This window comes from Capricornis sumatraensis, chromosome 15 (assembly GCF_032405125.1).
Source record: "Capricornis sumatraensis isolate serow.1 chromosome 15, serow.2, whole genome shotgun sequence".
NCBI classification, from domain to species: Eukaryota; Metazoa; Chordata; class Mammalia; order Artiodactyla; family Bovidae; genus Capricornis; species Capricornis sumatraensis.
Genome location: NC_091083.1, coordinates 42920396 through 42938720, shown reverse-complemented (window position 1 = coordinate 42938720; position 18325 = coordinate 42920396). Strand labels below are relative to the sequence as shown.

At 48.7% G+C, this 18325-nt stretch overlaps 1 protein-coding gene across 1 annotated transcript in view; it reads right to left on the bottom strand.

Moving 5' to 3' along the window:
* Positions 1-6466: 6466 nt before the first annotated feature.
* CFAP61 (cilia and flagella associated protein 61) overlaps positions 6467-18325 on the bottom strand; it is a 236047-nt gene continuing 224188 nt past the window's right edge. The window contains exons 25-26 of the mRNA XM_068986759.1: positions 11022-11112; positions 6467-6667 (exon numbers count right to left, since the gene is read on the bottom strand). Of these exons, the coding sequence (XP_068842860.1) occupies positions 6467-6667; positions 11022-11112 (292 nt within the window). The remainder of the gene's footprint in view (positions 6668-11021; positions 11113-18325) is intronic.

Sequence of the window (18325 nt, the reverse complement as noted above, 5' to 3'; positions counted from 1 at the left end):
CCCCCCGGAGCCGTGCCCCCTTCACCTTTGTGAAGGAAATTAACCTCCCGCTATTGAGCGCCGGTCTCGGCCAATCTGGACTCAAAAGAGGCGCGTGCTGCCGGCCGGGGGAGGGGGGGGGTAGAGGGGGCAATCTGTCCTCTGAGGCAGGCTGTGGCCTCGGAGAGGACCGACCGCCTCCGCCCCCCACCGCCCCCACCCTTCCAACCGAGCCACCAGGAAAAAACAACAGTGAAAATCTTCCCCCCACCCCTACCACGCCGTTCCTCCAAGCTCTTCCCAGCCCCAGCCCTAACCCAGCCCCAAGGAAACACAAAAGCAGAATCTCCGGGAGTGGAGGGGTCAGAACCCCAAGAGTGGGTAGTGGCCCTGATCGCCCATCACTAGGGAACAAATTGCCAAGCCACAGAAAATGTCATATGTTGTGAAGAAAATGTCACTTTATTGAAAGAAAAGGAAATGGGCACTTTTCTGCAAAGCTCTGTACACTCAGATTTTGCTGAATTTTGCTTACGTTTGATTCCACTGAAGGTATTTAATTGTTTTGGATTTTCCCTCTGAAAATACCCTGGCGTGGAAATGAAAGATTTTTTTTCTTTGAGTCCACATGAGTAATAAGTTGTAATGGGGACAGTTGTTAGAGTTAGTTAAGGGGTTAATCAAGTTGATTAATCAAGGGGAAAATATTTGGTGATTTTGTGTCTGTGATTTTTTTTTTAAAAACTTATACACTGAAAATAGAATATAATGCAATATATTTTGAAAGCTTTCACCCTCATTTTAAAAAATGCTAACTACGATGAAAGTAGTCCTGGAAAAAGTTACAAATTCTAAAATGATTATTTAAAATATATGTGTGTTTCAGTCTAAAAGTAACTGATGTTATTTCTTTGCTCTTTTGAGTGCTGATTAATACTGCTGATGAAATTAGAAATGGGAAAGGGATTCCGGGACAGCTCTGGCCAATTTTATTTTCTAATCACGAATCCCATCTGGATTGTCCAATAATAGGGCGGGGGCCCTGCCCGCCGGCATCCCCTACTGATGGCCGGGTATTTGGTCTTGCATGTGTAACACTCTTTTCATTCAACAGATAACAGGGAGAGTTAGTCACCTTGAGAATCCTTTAAAAAATAACAACACCCATAATTGTGAAGAGGGAGGGGGTGTGCGTGTGTGCAAAAACAAAACAAAACCCCTGTCTGAATGCAGCGAATTCAACAGGGCTCTGAATTAAGCTAAGAGAATCTATTGAACACTATTGAAATACTGAGATTCAATGGATCCGTTTCTTTTTCTGTTTGTGGTTTCTAGTCTTGCCAGAGAAAATGAAATCTGCTTTCAGACAGGTACAGTCAAAACAAATGTAAACTTGAAAGGTCCGAGTATTAGAAACTGATTTCACAACCCAGGGCTGGGAAAGAACTAGGTTTCGCTCACGGCACACACGAGCACCGTCCAAGGACATGCACCTCGCACCCGGTCTTGGGTTTCTGTCTTCTTCTGCGTGATTTTGTTTCTCGGAATCTGCGCGCCCGCGGGCAGGTGGCCAGCGAGTCGAGATATTTGCCTTCCTTTTGGAAGAGGAAAGCGCCACCACGCTGCGCTGAGGCGGTGGGCCTCTGCGCACTGCGATTCCGGATAGGGGCCGCGTGGAGCTGGGTTGGGGACCCACTGAGCGCTGACCTGCCCCTTCCAGGGGAGTTCCACCGGGGAAGGCAAGAAGAGGGATCCCAGGCAGGGTACTGTCCTTCCTAAGCCCCAAGCGACTCCCTTCCTGTGTGGTCCTGGCCAGTGCTGAGGAAAAACCGGGAGGCCTCTTCGCCTCTCTCCTTGATGGGGTGAGTACTTCCTCTGACCGCTGCAGAGCTGGAGGCCACTGCTGCTCCGACTCTCCTGTCCTGGAGCCCTAGGTTGCCGTCGGGGAAGGCACTGGGGTTCACTGTGACCAGGAGTTAGCCCCAGGGAGTTGCTAGAAGCCCAAAGCTTGGAGCCAAGCGCTAAAGCGGGGAATTTCGGCCCAGGAATTGCCCCTTGGGATGTTCCTGGGTTCATGCAGCCCCTAAGAGGCCAGAAAGGAAGTCTGTCTCCGGGGTGTGTTTGGGGAGGCCCCGGAGGCGCGAGAGGGAAGCGATCGGCGCCCCCCAGCGCCATCCCGGGTCGGCTGCGGACACCTCTGCGGGATTCGCAGAGGCCCTCCAGGTCCGCGAGCCGCGGCCCGACCTGGATCGCGCGTTCCCGCTGCAGAGCCAGCCGTCAAGTCCCGGAGGGACCCGCGCACCCCCATGTGCCGCGCTCACCGGCCCGAGCGGGAGACTCTTTGTATTTGCAGGAATGAGGGGCAGGCGTGTTGGGCCCCTGGGGCACGCGAGAGCCACGCGCAGCCCGCCGCCGCCCAGCCCAGCCCGCTCCGGCCTCCGGGCACCTTCCGGGGGCCCCCCGCCCGCTGGCCGTCGCCTTTGTTCGGCACATTAGCATAAAGCTGCCACGGATCTCCCGTTTAAATAATTCCACACAAAAGGAGAGCGCATGAAAGAGGGCGAACGAGGGCGAAGCCGCGAGGCTGCGCCGTCCGCTGGGCTCGGGGAGGGACCGCGCTCCGGCAGTTCCCTCCCCTCGAGTTTCAAGTGCCCCCGGCAATCTGCCGCGCGCCCATTATTCGCCCGGGGCCCACGGGGTGGTGGTCGGCCGCCCCTTTCATCCTGTCGAGTGTGCCGTCGGGCCATCGCAGGCTCCCTTGAAGTGCCCTCGGGGGCTGTTTGTTTTCGCCTCGGGTGGGACTGTCGCGGCCGGGGGGGGGGGAGGGGGGGGAGGGAGGGCCGGACGGGCCCCGCCTGGGGGACTGGGAAGGGTGATGGTACCCAAGGCGGGCGCAGCGACGCCCAGAAGTGTGGGAAAGTCAGACGGAGAGGACGAGGCCCGGGGAGAGCTGGGAGGGCAGCGAGTGCGGGGCGCGCAGGGGCTGCTCCCCCCACCCTCCCCGATGCGGGGCAGCCCGGCTCCCTGACTCGGATAAGGCGGCGACAAAGTTCCAGCAAAACCGACCAGAAAGGCCCGGCGACTCCGACAGTTCCCTGTCCTCGCCCGCCCAGGGGTGGGGACGGAGGGACAGCCAGGCGCCTGGGGGCTGGAGGGGCGCGCCGTCCGTCTGGGCCTCGGGGCCCCTGTCCCCGCTTGGCTCTTGGGTTGAGGGTCCGCGTTCCTCCTCTGCTCTTCTTGGGCCTCCTCCCCTCCTCCCCTCCTTCCCTGCCGCCCCTTCTCTTTCTCCCCAGCCCTTCTCTGCCCACCCCGTCCCAGCCCGTCCCACCTTCCTCTCTTCGCATCTTTCACCCCCCCCCCACGCCACCCCACGCCACCCCACGCCACCCGTCTCTCTGCTCCGTGGAGTCTCGCCCACCTCTGACCCTCTCCCCCTCGGACAGTCCCTCTCTTTCCTCTTCCTGGTCTCCCTCCCGGTCTCCCCTCCCCTCTCTCTCCGTCCACCCCTCTCTTCGGCGCCCCCCTCTCTCCCCCTTCCTTCCTCTCCTCCCGCTCCTCACCCCCTCTGGCTCTCCACCCCCCACCCCTCCCCACAGGCCAACGTGTGTTATTTTATTTGTCTAGAGAGAGCCTATTTGTTCAGTGATGTGTGGCCTCCTGGCCGCCTGCTTTAATGGGGGACGCGGAGGCTGGTTTCTGCGAGTATTAGCATACAGCTGCCGCTCTGCCCGGCCGGCGCGCACTGTATCCCAGCCTTATCATCACCTCTTCTCTCAACCAGAAAACAATCAACAGCTCCTCGCACAGGGCGACTTTCGAGGCCCTCGCCCTGCTCCTTGGCTAACATTCAGCCGGTGCACCCGTGCTGGCGCGCGTGTGTGCGCGCGCACACACACACACACACACACACACACACACACACACACACACACACACACACACACACACACACACACACACACACCCTTCTTCTGAGGGTAAATATTGATTGCCTGGCTTCACGTTTTCTCCTCCGTACAAGGTTCCCTTTCCTCTCCCACATCATCTTCTATTTTTCTTTCTCCTTGGGATATTTGGGTAGCATCTCAGGAGCCACTTTGGGGAAGGAGGTGGCAGCGAGCTAGTAGAAACTGACACGTGTCAGGAAATTATTAAAGGCATTGTGAGGCATGGTTGTTCCTTGCGATATGGGGAGAATACAACGTAGGAAATGTAACTTTGTTGCTTTCTTGTCCATATTCTTTGTCTAAAACTAGAATTACGAGATTGGGTAGGCTTAGAGCTCAAGACTCCCTGCTAAGCAGCACAAGCTGAACCGAATGGGGACTTCTCGGATTCAATCTCTATGGAAGCTCTGCCAAGGTTAGATTTAGATTTAGAGAATTCTAAAGATTTAGAGAAGTCCAAATACTTGGTGTGTCTGGAACCCTTTCCTTTGCTAGGATTTATCATCATTTAAGGATAATTATCTTTATTCTCCTGAAATCCTTAAAACAGCCAGTTTCAAGTTATGATCAACATGTCTTGGGTTCATCTCCTATTCTTAAACAAGCTGTTCCTTAGTCGTAAAATGCTTGTCTGCACACATATGCTAAAATTCCTACCTCGATTCAGGAAATTACTTTCTGAATATAGGACAGTGATTAGTAACGTCATCCCATATACTTTGTAGACTAAATTATATTCATTTTCAGACCTGCCATGATGTTTATAGGGGCCCAAGATTTTAAAAGGCAGCAGAGAAAAACTTAACCATCAAATTATGCATGGTTTGACATTAAGGTTGCCACTGTCATATAGGGTCACTTTTGTGTGACTAGAAGCTTTTTAATGGTAGTACTTGGTCACAGAAATCATCACCAGTTATCCTCTTGTTCTGTTCATCTCCACCCAAGGTCCCAGGGCCTGTCACAGAAACTCACTCCAATTTGCTGATGACTTTGATCCAGGGCCTCTCAGAGGAAGGGGAAAGGGGGGAAAGAAAGAGTTTCTTAAGCTAACTCATTCACAGGCCCTGAAACATGGTTCCATGTGTGTTGGGCTTGTAGTTTGAAGAGGGGACTAGTATTAACTGTTCCCCATATGAATAGCACAGTTTATACCACATGGTGGGCACTGGGACCCCTCCCCTGAACAACCCCTGCCCTTGTGTAAAACATATTTGTGCAGGAATTAATGGAGTTTGTTGCTTGCTTTTGCCTGCTTTAGAAAAATCAGAGTCTGGTGTTCCAGAACCATTTTATTTTTTGAGAGGTACTAGTTTATTAATCGGAAAAGGCGTTGGCACCCCACTCCAGTACTCTTGCCTGGAAACTCCCATGGACGGAGGAGCTTGGTAGGCTGCAGTCCATGATGGGGTGGGCAACCCACTCCAGTGTTCTTGCCTGGAAAATCCCAGGGACGGGGGAGCCTGGTGGGCTGCCGTCTATGGGGTTGCACAGAGTTGGACACAACTGAAGCGACTTAGCAGCAGTTTATTAATGGGGGATAATTCTGTAATGACTTACCCTCCAAGTAGCTGTGCCCTCCAAGTAGCTGTGTAGTCATTACAATTGCTCCAACTTTTGCTAAATGTTAACATAAATACAAAAAAAAAAAAAAAGAATGAAAACTGAAAGCCAGTTTTAACCTCTGCTGGCCAAAAATTCAGACACAAATGATGTCATACTATCTGCTTAAAAGATATCCAAATAAACAAAATGTCTTACCTGTTGTTCCTGAATCCATGTGTTTTCCAGAAGGCATTTAATGTGCTTTATTTACGAGAAAGTGGGCTACTGACCCACATTACAGGTAACGGGTACCAGAGGGCCCCAGTGCCAAGCAACAGCACTGAGAGTCAAAGGAAGTGACCCAGATTAACTTCCCACTACTGTTTTTTAATCTAAAACGTGTGCATGAACCTGGGTTGATCTGCCAGTTTTTTTGGTGCATTTAGGAGCCTAATCTGCAACAGGAAGTAGAAATGTAATATACTGGTCATGACAGCAGGCCCCTCGTTTCAAAACTCCCTGTAAACTTGTCTATGCAACCAGTTCTGATGTTGGATTATAGAGATAATTTCTCTGCGTCTGTATTCCTAATTTTCCATCCTGGCTATAGGATTTTCTTTTATCACCCACGTGACCAGGTAAACATGTACAGGACTAACAGCATTGGCGGCAGGGCTTTTCAGGAAATCAAACAGAAACATGCCCAAGGTTTTTTTTTTTTTAAAAAAAAGCAAGTTTTGCATACTAACGGTCTCATTTTATTGCTAAACTGGGTTATTCTGGCCAGGAACACGCCTGGTGTGGGTGAAGCCTCTCCGTGGCCCAGAATCGAGTCGCACCGCCGTGCGCCACCTACTGGGACGATAGGAAACTACAGGCATCTGGTGGCCGCAGAAAAGGACGGTGCCCGGCGGTCCAGCCAGGTTTCCCGCTTCTATGGAGCTCTTCCCGAAACGACACGCGTGGAAACGATCACGTGGAGGCGGTGGCCGCAGCTAAATGATGCCCGGCCACGCGTACATGGGCAGGTGGTAATGATTGTAGTGCAGGTAGTCAAGGATGCTCTTCTCCACCAGAGGCCTGTAGATGGTTTCCTGGAAAACTCTTTTGAGGTAATTCCTGGGCTTCTCTGGGAGGTTGATTTCCTCATCTTCGATCTGACGGGCTAACTCTTCCATGGAAGGAAGGTTTTCGTCCTGGAAAATACAGTGAGGTGGCAGATACTGATATTACTTGGGCTGAGTGCCACAATATGGTTTTTGTTTTTTTTAGGTTAAAAAAATAATTAAACTGTGGCAAAACACACATAGCATAAAATTTACCACTTTATTTTTAAGTGTCCGACTCAGAGGTAAAAAGGACCTTCATGTCGTCATGCAGCCATCAGCACCGTCCATCTCGGCGTGGTATGTGCGAGTGAAGTGGCTTCAGTCGTGTTGGACTCTGTGTGACCCCATGGACTGAAGCCCTCCAGGCTCCTCTGTCCATGGGATTTTCCAGGCAAGAATACTGGAGTGGGTTGCCATGCCCTCCTCCAGGGGATATTCCCCAGCTAGGGATTGAACCCGCGTCTCTTATAGCTCCTGCATTGGCTTTTTTTTTTTTTTTTAACCACTAGCGCCACCTGGGAAGCTCTAGAATAATCAAGTTAGCTCTAGTTTACCAGAGTGGGTCGCCATTCCCTTCTCATTCTCCCAAGTTGTCAGTCCTAACCCTTTACTGCCCATCCCAGGGTCTTTTGTTGAGGCATGCAAACTCTTAGCTGCAGCATGTGGGATCTAGATCCCTGACCAGGGATCAAACCCAAGCCCCCTATATTGTGAACACAGAGTCTTAGCCACTGGACCACCAAGGAGGTCCCCACCCTTCTGCTTTCTCTATGATTTGACTTTAGACATTTCACGTAAATGGAATCAAACACTAGTTCTCTTTTTGTGACTGGCTTAGTTCTCATACCATAATGTCTTAGAGTTCAGCAAGCATAGTAATTTTAAGCTGTTAATTTCCAGATAAAAATAATCTGTAGATCAGGCTTGTTTTAAAAATAAGAAAGGTGGTGATTAAACGTTTTTAGTTGAAAACTCCTAGATGGTTCACTTCACAGTCCCCAAGCAATGGGATTTTTTTAAACCTACACTAAATTCTTAGTAAAGGCAAATTTTATTGCTATCTTTAAAGGTGTGGGGCTCAGAGAGAATAAAGTTATTTGCAGTTGAGAATCACACACTGCACATATTTATAACATAGTAGAGATTTCCCCAACATTTTATTATAAAAGGATTCAGACATAGAGGCAAGTTGACAGAGTGATGAACTTGGCACTCGGATACACACTATCTGGTTTCTATGGTTACCATACTTGCTTCATCACCTATCTGCCCATCTATAGGAGGATTGTTGAATAAAGCACTTCATTCATAAAATAAAAATAACTTTAAAAGGGACTTTTCTGGCAATTCAGTGGTTAAGACTCAGGGCTTCCAATGCAGGGGGCATGGGTTAGATCCCTGGTGGGGGTCTAAGATCCCACATACTGTATGGGCAGTAAAGCCAAAAGAAAAAGCACTTCGCTGAGATTTGAGCTGTGTGCTTTCTGAATACTCCAGTAATTGCAAATTACCCTAAAGGAAGATGGGCTTTGATGATGTGTTTATTTGAACTTCCAATAATTCTTTTTTATTTTTAACAGCAAAAAAAGTGGATAACTTGCAGAGTTCTATTGGATCATTAATTTATCAATAGTAAGAACTTATAGGTAGAAAAATAGATTCAAACTATATGGAGACATGCAGTACTTATCACTTAGTTATATAAGTGAGACACTGCCAGGTGTGGGAATTATACACATATCACTTGGAAGAACCGTCTGTGGGAGGCCAGGACCCCAAATCAGATCCACAAAGATGGGAGAGAGAAAGAATGGCAAGTGATGCCCAGAAGTAAATATTAGAGGCGCCGAGACATTTGAATGCCCGAGCACGTAGAGCTGAGGTTGGCTCTTTTTTCCTTAATTTTCCAGATATCAAATATAACGAATACACAAAAATTAGAGGAGACCTGGGGCTCATGCTGTAGGATGCTATTCTAACTTTGGGGTGAAAAAGTGAAGTCAAGTAAAGTTGCTCAGTCATGTCCGACTCTTTGAGACCCCATGGACTATACAGTCCATGGAATTCTCCAGGCCAGAATACTGGAGTGGGTAGCCTTTCCCTTCTCCAGGGCATCTTCCCAACCCAGGAATCGAACCAGGGTCTCCTGAATTGCAGGTGGATTCTTTACCAACTGAGCTACCAGGGAAGCCCAACATTGGGGTAATGGTGTAAAGTCACAAAATAGAACTCTCAAATTTATGGAAGACAAATACTGCTCTAGGTTGTAAACTCATTTTTTGTGCATTTGCCTCTCCTGTGTGCCCTTTCTCAGGGTGACTAGCTACCCCCCCCAACATGTTCATCTGTGAGCAGCTCACCTCACAGTGCCCCCCAGGGAACACATGATCTCGTGTGCCTGGCTCCTTTCAGTTAACTCAGTGTTTTGAGGTTTATCCACTTGTTAGAATGTATCAGCACTTCATTTCTTTTATGGCAGAGTATGTTCCATCATACGCAGAGACCACGTGTGTTTATCCACAGGTCCCGTGATGGACATTTGGGTTCTTCCTTCTGTCTTGTAATTCTGAATAGTGATGCCATGAACATTCATATACAAGCATTTGTTTGAATACTGATTTTCAGTTCTTTGGGGGTATATACCTAGGAGTGCAGTGGCTAGGACATACAGTCATTCTGTTTATAAGTTTTTAGGAGCCATCAAACTGTTTTTTCATAGCAATTGCATAGTATTTTTACATTCCCACTAGCAATGTGTGAGAGTTTCAATTTTGCCACATCCTTGCCAACACTCATTTCCTCTTTTTTTTTAAATTGTAGCCATCCTAGTAGATGTGAAGTGATATCTCATTGTGACCCTGGTTTTTGCATTTCCCTAATGATTAATGATGTTAACATTGGGTTTACTTTGGCCCTTAATTTTACTCCGTTGATCTCTATGTCTGTTCTTATATAAGTACCATACTATCTTGGTTACCACTGATTTGTATTAAGTTTTGAAATTGCAAAGTGTGTGTCCATCAACTTTTTAAAAGTTTCTCAAATTTAATTTTGAGTCTTTTGCATTTCCATATGAACTTTAGGATTGGCCTTTCCATTTCTAAAAAAAGAAATGGGGATTTTTATAGGCTTGTACACAATCTGTAGGTCGCTTTGCATAGTAGTCCTGTCTTAACAATCTTTTTAAACTTTTAAATTTGGCACTTTGGTGTTTAAATTTTTTACTTTATATTGGAGTATAGTTGATTTATAATGCTGTGTTAGTTTCAGGTATACAGCAAAGTGAATCAGTTTGATATATAGATATTCTTTTTCAGATTCTTTTCTCATTTTGGTTTTTGTTGTTTAGTCGCTAAGTCATGTCCAACTCTTTTGCGACCCTATGGACTGTAGCCTGCCAGGCTCCTCTGTCCATGGGATTTTCCAGGCAAGAATAGTGGAGTGGGTTGCCATTTCCTTCTCCAGGGAGTCTTCCTGACCCAGGGATAGAACTACCGTCTCCTGCGTTGGCAGCCTACACCCTGGGGACCCATGAGGAGGTGACACAGAGACACAGGACCTGCTCTTTAGACAGTCAGACCACTCAGCCAAGCCCCAGCCCTTGTCTGAGTAAACCAACAAAGCATCTAGAATGGATACTTGACCGCACATGTAAATTCCCCACAACTCTGGTAAGGACTACAGGTGTTGAAAAAAAAAAAATAAAGTTTCATAAATATTTTACTATTTACATGGTAGAGTCAAATTTCTTGCCAAGCACAGAGTCTGTGCAGTATGCAGCCTCACCTGCAGCTAATCACGAATTGCTTGGAGAAAGAAGTTTCACTTTTAAAAGGAGCGTGTTTAGGGACTTCCCTGACTCTCTAGTGGTTAAGATTCTCTGCTTCCACTGCAGAGCGCATGGGTTCGATCCCTGGTGGGGGAACTAAGATCCCATATGCCACACAACACGGCCAAAGTGAATTTTAAAAAAAGACACCAACATTTGCAAAAAACTAAGTAAGTAAATAAAACATAAGAGGAGTGCATCTGGACACCTGTTGACTTCCCTTGACACCTTTAGAACAACACATGCACACGAATGGTTAACAGTCGGCTGGCAGATGTGGACAGAAACCAGACGAACGTAGACTTCATGCTCAGGGACCAGGCGGCACAACCCACTACCTGCTTTCAGCCCTCACTGTCAGCTGGGAATGAAAGTACAGGTACTTGTAAAAGAGGAAAAGAAATCTGCCTCGCGTCAGAGATTCGAATAACCCACTTGCCCTGAAATATATCACCATCTATGTTTACCGACTCCATAGTTTGTTTAAGTGAAGGACAGTTGGTTTTCAAAGGGAAACCATAACGTGAGAATGTAGGGAAAAGTCTAAATGATCAACAGCTTGTAACTCCTAATTTGCAAGGAATAACTCACATATCCATTAATCACGCTTACCTCCTTGGAGGATAAGATTTGGTGTAACGCTTTCCGGAGATCAATAAAACGATCGTGAAAGAGGGCCATGCACCATGGCTCCGTGAAGTAGCTGACGAGGGAAGAAAAAGGTTCAGTTAGTTGGAAACCCTCTCATTACCACTAATAAAGTATTTACCTGCTTTTTTTTTTCTTTGCCTTTATAAATTACAGTTCTGGCTCTTTTGTAATCGTTTGCTCACGAAATGCCTCGCGGAACAGCATGGCCAATCAATTTTGTAAATGGATGTCCCTGATGTAAGGCCGGCTTCCATAATTACATTTAAAGTGGTTTAGTTCGGAGCCAGGGCAAGACCCAGTGAAGAATCCTGATTTTATCAGAATTTAAAAGCCTGAAGACTTGTAAAGAACGGTGTCTCTATTATCTGCCCCCGTTTGAGAAAAACAGATTGCAGGATTAACTGAACTGCTGCATAAACAAATTAAATTTGGGGAGACAATAACACAAATGTTGTTCATCATTAAGGTTTCTGGATTAATAATGACCAGAAAAACAGGCCACCTCGGTGTTGCGACACGGCCTTCGTGCAACTGCACAGACGCCTAATTGAATCTCTCTTCTGAGAGTGGTTCCGCTGGCGGCCCTCTTTGCTAACTTGGCCCTGAAAAACGATCTGAACAAATGCTTTCTTGCGTGGGGGTCAGCATGGCCATCCTTTATTCACAGGGGATTGTCGCAGGTTTGCCGCATTCTTTGGAAGAACCAAGAACCTCTACTGGTATTTGAACTCTTACTTCCTCTTCATGCTCAGTGTCTCAGAATAGGAAACGTCTTCAGGGTCAGGCAGGCCCACTGGGATGACATGGGCTCCGCTGGCATTCCTGGGACAGTTAGTGGACATCAGGTGTGTGCCCAGGGGAAGAGAAACTGGTGCCTACATGCAGATGAGCACTTTCTGTTTTTTTCTGATATTAAAAAAAAATGTTTATTTGGCTGCATCGGGACTTGGCTGCTGCGTGGGAGAGCTGTGTTGCGTCATGTGGGATCTTTCATTGCAGCGCATGGACTCTCACTCTCTAGGTGAGTTTGCCCTGCAGCATGTGGAATCTTCGTTCCCCAACCATGGGTCTCACCCGCACCCCCTACATTGCAAGGCAGATTTTAAACCACGGTACCACCAGGGAAGTCCCTGTTATCTGCAACTTGACATTAATTCTTGGGAAGGACATAGTGAGCCCAGGGACACCACGGCACTAAAGGATCAGGGCAGTGTCAAGCCCGTGTAGGACCAGCCTGGCTCTCAGCTACACTGCTTGGGACCTATCATCTGTTTGCTTGTCCAGAATATGACCTAATTTCATGCTAACCCACCTACTTTGTGGTTCAGGTCATATATTCATCCAACTATGAATTCCACTAATATTGACTCCATGCCCGTTCTGTGCCCAGCACTGTTCTGGGTACTCGGGAAACAGCAGGGACCAACACAGACAAACATCCCTGCTACTGAGGAGCTTATATCCAACCGATAAATAGGTCCATGTTCAACATGCAAGGGAAAACTGCTTAGGAGGATACATAAATCAAGTGAGGGTGGGAGACATCAGAGCAAGGCTCGCTCCTAAGACAGTGACTTAGCCAGCAAAGCCCGAGGGACAGGGAGTGAGCCACCTGGGACTCAGGGGAAAGAAGCTTCCAGGAACAGCAGGTGCAAAGACCAGGAGGCAGGTGTGTGCCCAGCCCTCAAGGAGGTGGGTGGAGATAAGCAGAGTGGGATGGGGCAGGAGCTGAGCTCAGGAAGGTGATGGGCGGGAAGGATGCTCCTGGAGGCAGGGGTCCACTCAGCTGTGCTATCTAATTGATCCACAGCCACCTAGCTCAGTACCCGTGTGCAACAGGTGTCTTACAGATGTTCACGGAACAAAGGAAGGAACAATGAATGCAGCCCTAGTGGTTAAGAACCCACCTGCCAATGCAGGTTAGACGTAAGAGACACAGGTTTGATCCCTGAGTCAGGAAGATCACCTGGAGGACAGCACAGCAACCCACTGCAGTACTCTTGCTGAGAATCCCACGGACAGAAGAGCCTGGCAAGCTGGTCGCATAGATTCCGACACGACTGAAGCAACTTAGCATGCAAGTGCAAATTGCACACAGCATGGTATACACTCCACACTGCCTAGCCCTGATGAGTCTTTCATTAATATAAAGTTCTACTCAATAAGTAGGTGGCAAAACTCTGCAAAGTGTCCCAAGATGGGCAGTCGTGCAAAGGAGCAAGCCTCACAGGGACAGGGGGAGAGCTGTGGGTGAGCCCAGGCTCAAAGGGCGGTCAGCCTGAGCCCTGGGGTGCAGAGGGAGAGCCAGGGGTTCCAGAGGGCGCTCATGCAAACCTGTCAGTGCTGTGACTGACTCAAGGCCTCTGAATCCTGAATGAATGGAGTCAGTGGAGGTTCTGCCTGGAGTTCTGGGCCCCCACAAACTCAGGCTGACATCCAACACCTGTCTGATTTCTGGAGCAAAGGCACTGATGTGGAGCTGGCCACCTGGGTAGGTATCAGCTCAGCCGGGTGATGTTTTGACATATCTTGGACGGTTGCTTCATGGACCAAAGCATCAGTGATGCCCAAGTACGTACACTCAAGCACAGCTTTGCCAGGATGGTCCCTCCCTCTTAGGTCTCAGCAGCTTCTAGAAAAGCTTCAGGGAATCGTAAACTCACAAATCTCAAAACTACTATGCGTGTGTGCTAAGTCATTTCAGTTGTGTCTGACTCTGTGACCTCCTTGGACTGTAACCCACCAGGCTCCTCTGTCCATGAGGTTCTCCAGGCAAGAATACTGGAGTGGGTCGCCATGCTCACCTCCAGGGGATCTTCCTGACCCAGGGATCGAACCCAGGTCTCTTATATCTCCTGCATTGGCAGGTGGGTTCTTTACCACTGAGCCATCAGGGAAGCCCCTAAAATGCCTGGGTTAGAATTGAATGGGTGCTTTTAAGTTTGTTGCCACCTTTCCCGCATAGCTGAGATGCCACCTCCTCGCCCCGTATGCGTTTCCATGGTAGCATCAGAGTTCCTAGCCACTTGGTTTCGGGGTTTGCAGCCACAGTCTTAGGATGAATGCAGCCCTCCACCTCACCCGGAGGCCCGTCATCTAATGCCCAGGTCTCCATCACTTCCATCTGTGAGGCTGAGCACAGAGGCCTAGGGAGCCTTAACCCTCTGAAAGGGATCAAGCTGGTCTGCATGGAGACTCGGGGTGGAAGAGGAAGCTGAGATACCTGCAGGTTTCCTGCTGCTGCTTTGGAGCTCACAGCCCCTCAGATGGCCTCCAGCAGCAGTGGGACCTGGCAATTCAACAACCGCTATGTTCCTGACAGCCCGGCCAGCGGTTTGCAGAGTCAGGAGACCGGAGTTGCTGTCCTTTCAGTTTCGTACCACTGCCTCCTGGGGTCAAGCACTTGAGGATCTTGTCCAGAATGTGATAATCTCTGCAACCAGCTGTTGGCTGCCCGTGTTCCCAGGGTTCGTCTAGTTTAAAACTAAACCAACCAGCTGTCATCGACAGCTCCTTCTCAGTTTGACTGCAGCTTCAGTGGTGCCACTTTCAAGGAGGTGACAAAGTGCTAGCACCCACGCCAGGGAGCTGGGCGTCACCACGGAGCGTGTGGGCATGTTGTCTTAACTGTCGTGGCAGGCAGCACCCATCACAGTCACAGGGGAACTAGAGTTCTGGAAAAGCCGCAACCCGCTGCCTTTCCCAACCAACTGTGGGCTGTGGGGCTCCTAGGCATCCTCCCTTCACCCGAGGTGGGGGCTGCAGCTGTGGGCTGGGGGGAGCTGACCGGAGGTGGCAGAGTCAGGGCACCTCCTGGGGGGCCACGTCCAGTTCAGACTTCTCCCAGCTTCAAAGCTGAGCTCACACTGCCCACTGCTCTGTCTGCTGTCTTCTCCTGTGGGGAGGGTCTCAGGCTCCCTCAAGACACCTCCCACTTCGGCCCTCCTGCCTGTGGGCAGCCCCGAGGACCCATATCCACGTCTTCACCTCCTCCGGTGCCATCCACGCTCAAGTCCACATACAGCTCCTCTGTGGAGCTGACTCAGGGATTGAGGTTTCCACCCACTTCAGTGCATAGAGCACTCCTGACGTTGCAGGAAAGTGCCCCAGGGTGTGTCTTGACCTCTAATGCAAGGTGGGCAGCACGCCGCATGGTGTCCAGCACAGGCTGGCCCTCGGGGGCACTGAAGAAGTGTGTGAGGACACCTGGGACTGCTTCTCCCCTCACCCCCTCCGCGGAGCGCTTCGGCACTTAGTGCAGTGACCCCGTTTAGGGTGGGTGAGAGCGGGCGTTTAGAGAGGCACAGACCCCCGTGGAGTCCTCAAAACCAGCCTAGAAATATGGCAGCAGCCTCCGCTCTAAAAATCAGAAAAACTTTGAATTTAACCTCAAAGGATGAGGACATTGAGTCAAACGAAGATCATCTCCTTTTGATATCGGGATGTTAGAAAGAAGTTTTATTTTATGAACTTGTAAATCTAGTTTTCCTCCCCAACTGAATGACTTTTGTGCTTCAGTTTCTTTCCTTCTCTGTAGAAAAGGGAGGGGCTTCTGGAATCCTTGCCAAGGCTGACTGGAGTCGGGGTGCCGTCTGCATTAATGACCCCAAGAGCTATGGATGATTGGCATTAGTGCTAGGCTTTGGGGAAATGTATACTTCCAAGAACAATGTGAATTTTTAAAAAATAGAGGGACTTCCCTGATGGTCCACTGGCTAAGACTCCAAGCTCCCAGTGCAGAGGGCCCAGGTTTGATCGCTGGTCAGGGAACCAGATGCCATATGCCACAAGTTAACCATCTCGCATGCCACAGCTAAGACTCGGTGCAACCAAATAAAATAAAAAATTTTTAAAATTCAAAGAAATAAAATATAGCAACTTCTTTCCCAATTTACAATCAAAAAGGGAAGACTAACAGGACTACTGAGTCACCTTCATGGTTGGTGGCCTCAAAGTCTTCAGGAGACCCTGCTGGGTAAGAGCAGGGCTATACCACGGCTTCTAATTGGCTATGCAGATTGGGGTTCCCACATCACTAAATGCATTTTCAAGCATCTGTGCAAAAAACCTTACACAAATTCTCCAGGGCCCAAACAGAGCACATGACAGTCTCTGTTCACTTTGCAAACGGTTGTCCTGGTTTATTGCGGGGAGACTTAAATTCTCCATCGCTTTTGCAAATGATCCACTTTTTCCCAGAAGGCCCAGGAAAGGTCAGCCCGTGGAACTGAATTAACCATTCTGGTCGATGTGGACCAATCATTAAGGAATTGATCAGACTTCTCCAGAGCTCAACCTCATCTGGTCATTCAACCTCATGGATCGACACAGTCACATCAACGGGGTGGAAACCTGGTAACCAGCCCCGCCACTGGCAAGGGGAAAAGACGGACTCAGCGGACTCAGCCCCAAGGCTGGGGCCCTTCATCAGTAGTAGGGAAGGAGAGTTGCAGAAGAGCAAGGCCCACCTGGAAATGCCCAACTACATACCGCTGCAAAAAGGGAGGGAGCGGGCAGAGAAGAAATACACTTCTCTCTCCAAGATCCCTCCCCCCCCTCCTTTTTTTTTAAATGAAAAGCATTCTAATTTTATCTTAGTGTGATAATAGTCAATTTTTGCTTTGGGACCTGATAAGAGGGTTCCCAGCTGCTACTCACTCACATCCAGAAGTTTATTTGAGCCAGAAACTCGCTTAAGCGTTGCCTTTTCTCCTGGGGGGTCGGGAGGGCCCACAGGCCTTCCCGGGAGTGTGACGTTCTCATGGAACATCTCCTGATGTTCTCTAAGGTGCTGTCCCTTTCCTGTGTGGACAGCACCTTAGACTCAGGGTGGGGACAGATAATTCTCCTCCTACAAGGAGGTTGGGGGTGCTGGGGGCTGCCTCGGCCCTCTCATGGACACTCCACACACAGAAGGAAGGAAGTGCAAACAGACAACCCCGGGGCCAGGCGTGACCTGGAAAGGTGAAGCACTGGTCCCTGGCCCCAAAGGGCACACACTGTGGTAGATGTGTGGGGGTGTGGGGGGGATACCGGGGTTGGGGCGGAGGGCCAAGCGAGCCATCTGCATCCTTCCGGTCACTGCATTTCGATGTCCCCTCCTCTTAGGCAAGTGTTTGCCAAACTTCAGCCTCTAGGAAACCCATCAGTTTTCACATAGTCTGAATTATTCATTTTTTCAAAAATGACCCTTGATTTGCCTTTTTTTTTTTTTTAAACAGAAAGAATGTCCACTGTCTTGTTCTAAGCAAGCACGCCTGTGAAAGCACGGGTCTGACATGAACCTTACACTTCTTGTCTTATTCTTATTGAAATGACTCCATCTTTAGTCACATGTGCCTCTATTGCCTAAAGCACCTTGCCTGCTGCCGGGGACGCTGTTTTTTTCTTACTCGATGGTGGAGGCACCTCATTTGGGGACACAAACTCACAGACACTGTGCTGAACGGTTCCTGTGCATTGTCTCCTGCCACTGTGAATCCAGTCCTCTAAAGCGGGGCTTGCTGGCCCATTTTACAGGTGAGGAAATAGATTCGGAGAGGTTAAGTGACCTAGTGTCACACAGCTAACAAGTGGCTGAACTGCATCTTAATCATTATTCTGCTTGATCTGACAGTTTCAGCTCTAAACAACTGCACAATCGAACGTCATTTCCTGAGTCTTTCTAGCAACTTTCTGAATCACCCCAGTTTCCCTAGTATCCCCTGCATTAGGCAGATGAAGTTTGTTTGCAGTTATAAAAATATTCAAATTAATCCTGGCTTTTAAAAGGCATAACTGTACTTTTTTCATATAAAGAAAGTCTAGGTGAGGTGTTCAGGGCTGACATGATGTTTCCTTAGAAATCAGATCACAGCAGCAACCATAGAGCCCTTGACCTCATGGAGCAAAATGACTTCTGAGTTCCAGTCATCATAGACATGTTCTTGGATGGAAAAAGGAAAAATGAGGGTCCTTCTTTATTTTAGAAAGCATTCCTAGAAATCTCACATAGTACTTCTGTTTATATCTTACTGCCCAAAGCTTGGTCAAATGGCTTCCTTGACTGCAGGAGAGCCTGGGAATCATTGTCATCTATTTTAGGTACAAAATAACACCCTATAAATCAGGACTCTGAAGAGCAAAGAGAGAAAGGATGTTATCCGCTATGATACACAATAAACTCCATAGCATCTACTTAAAAACCTTGTCTTAACGTTGCTGCTGCTGCTGCTGCTAAGTCGCTTCAGTCGTGTCCAACTCTGTGTGACCCCATAGACAGCAAC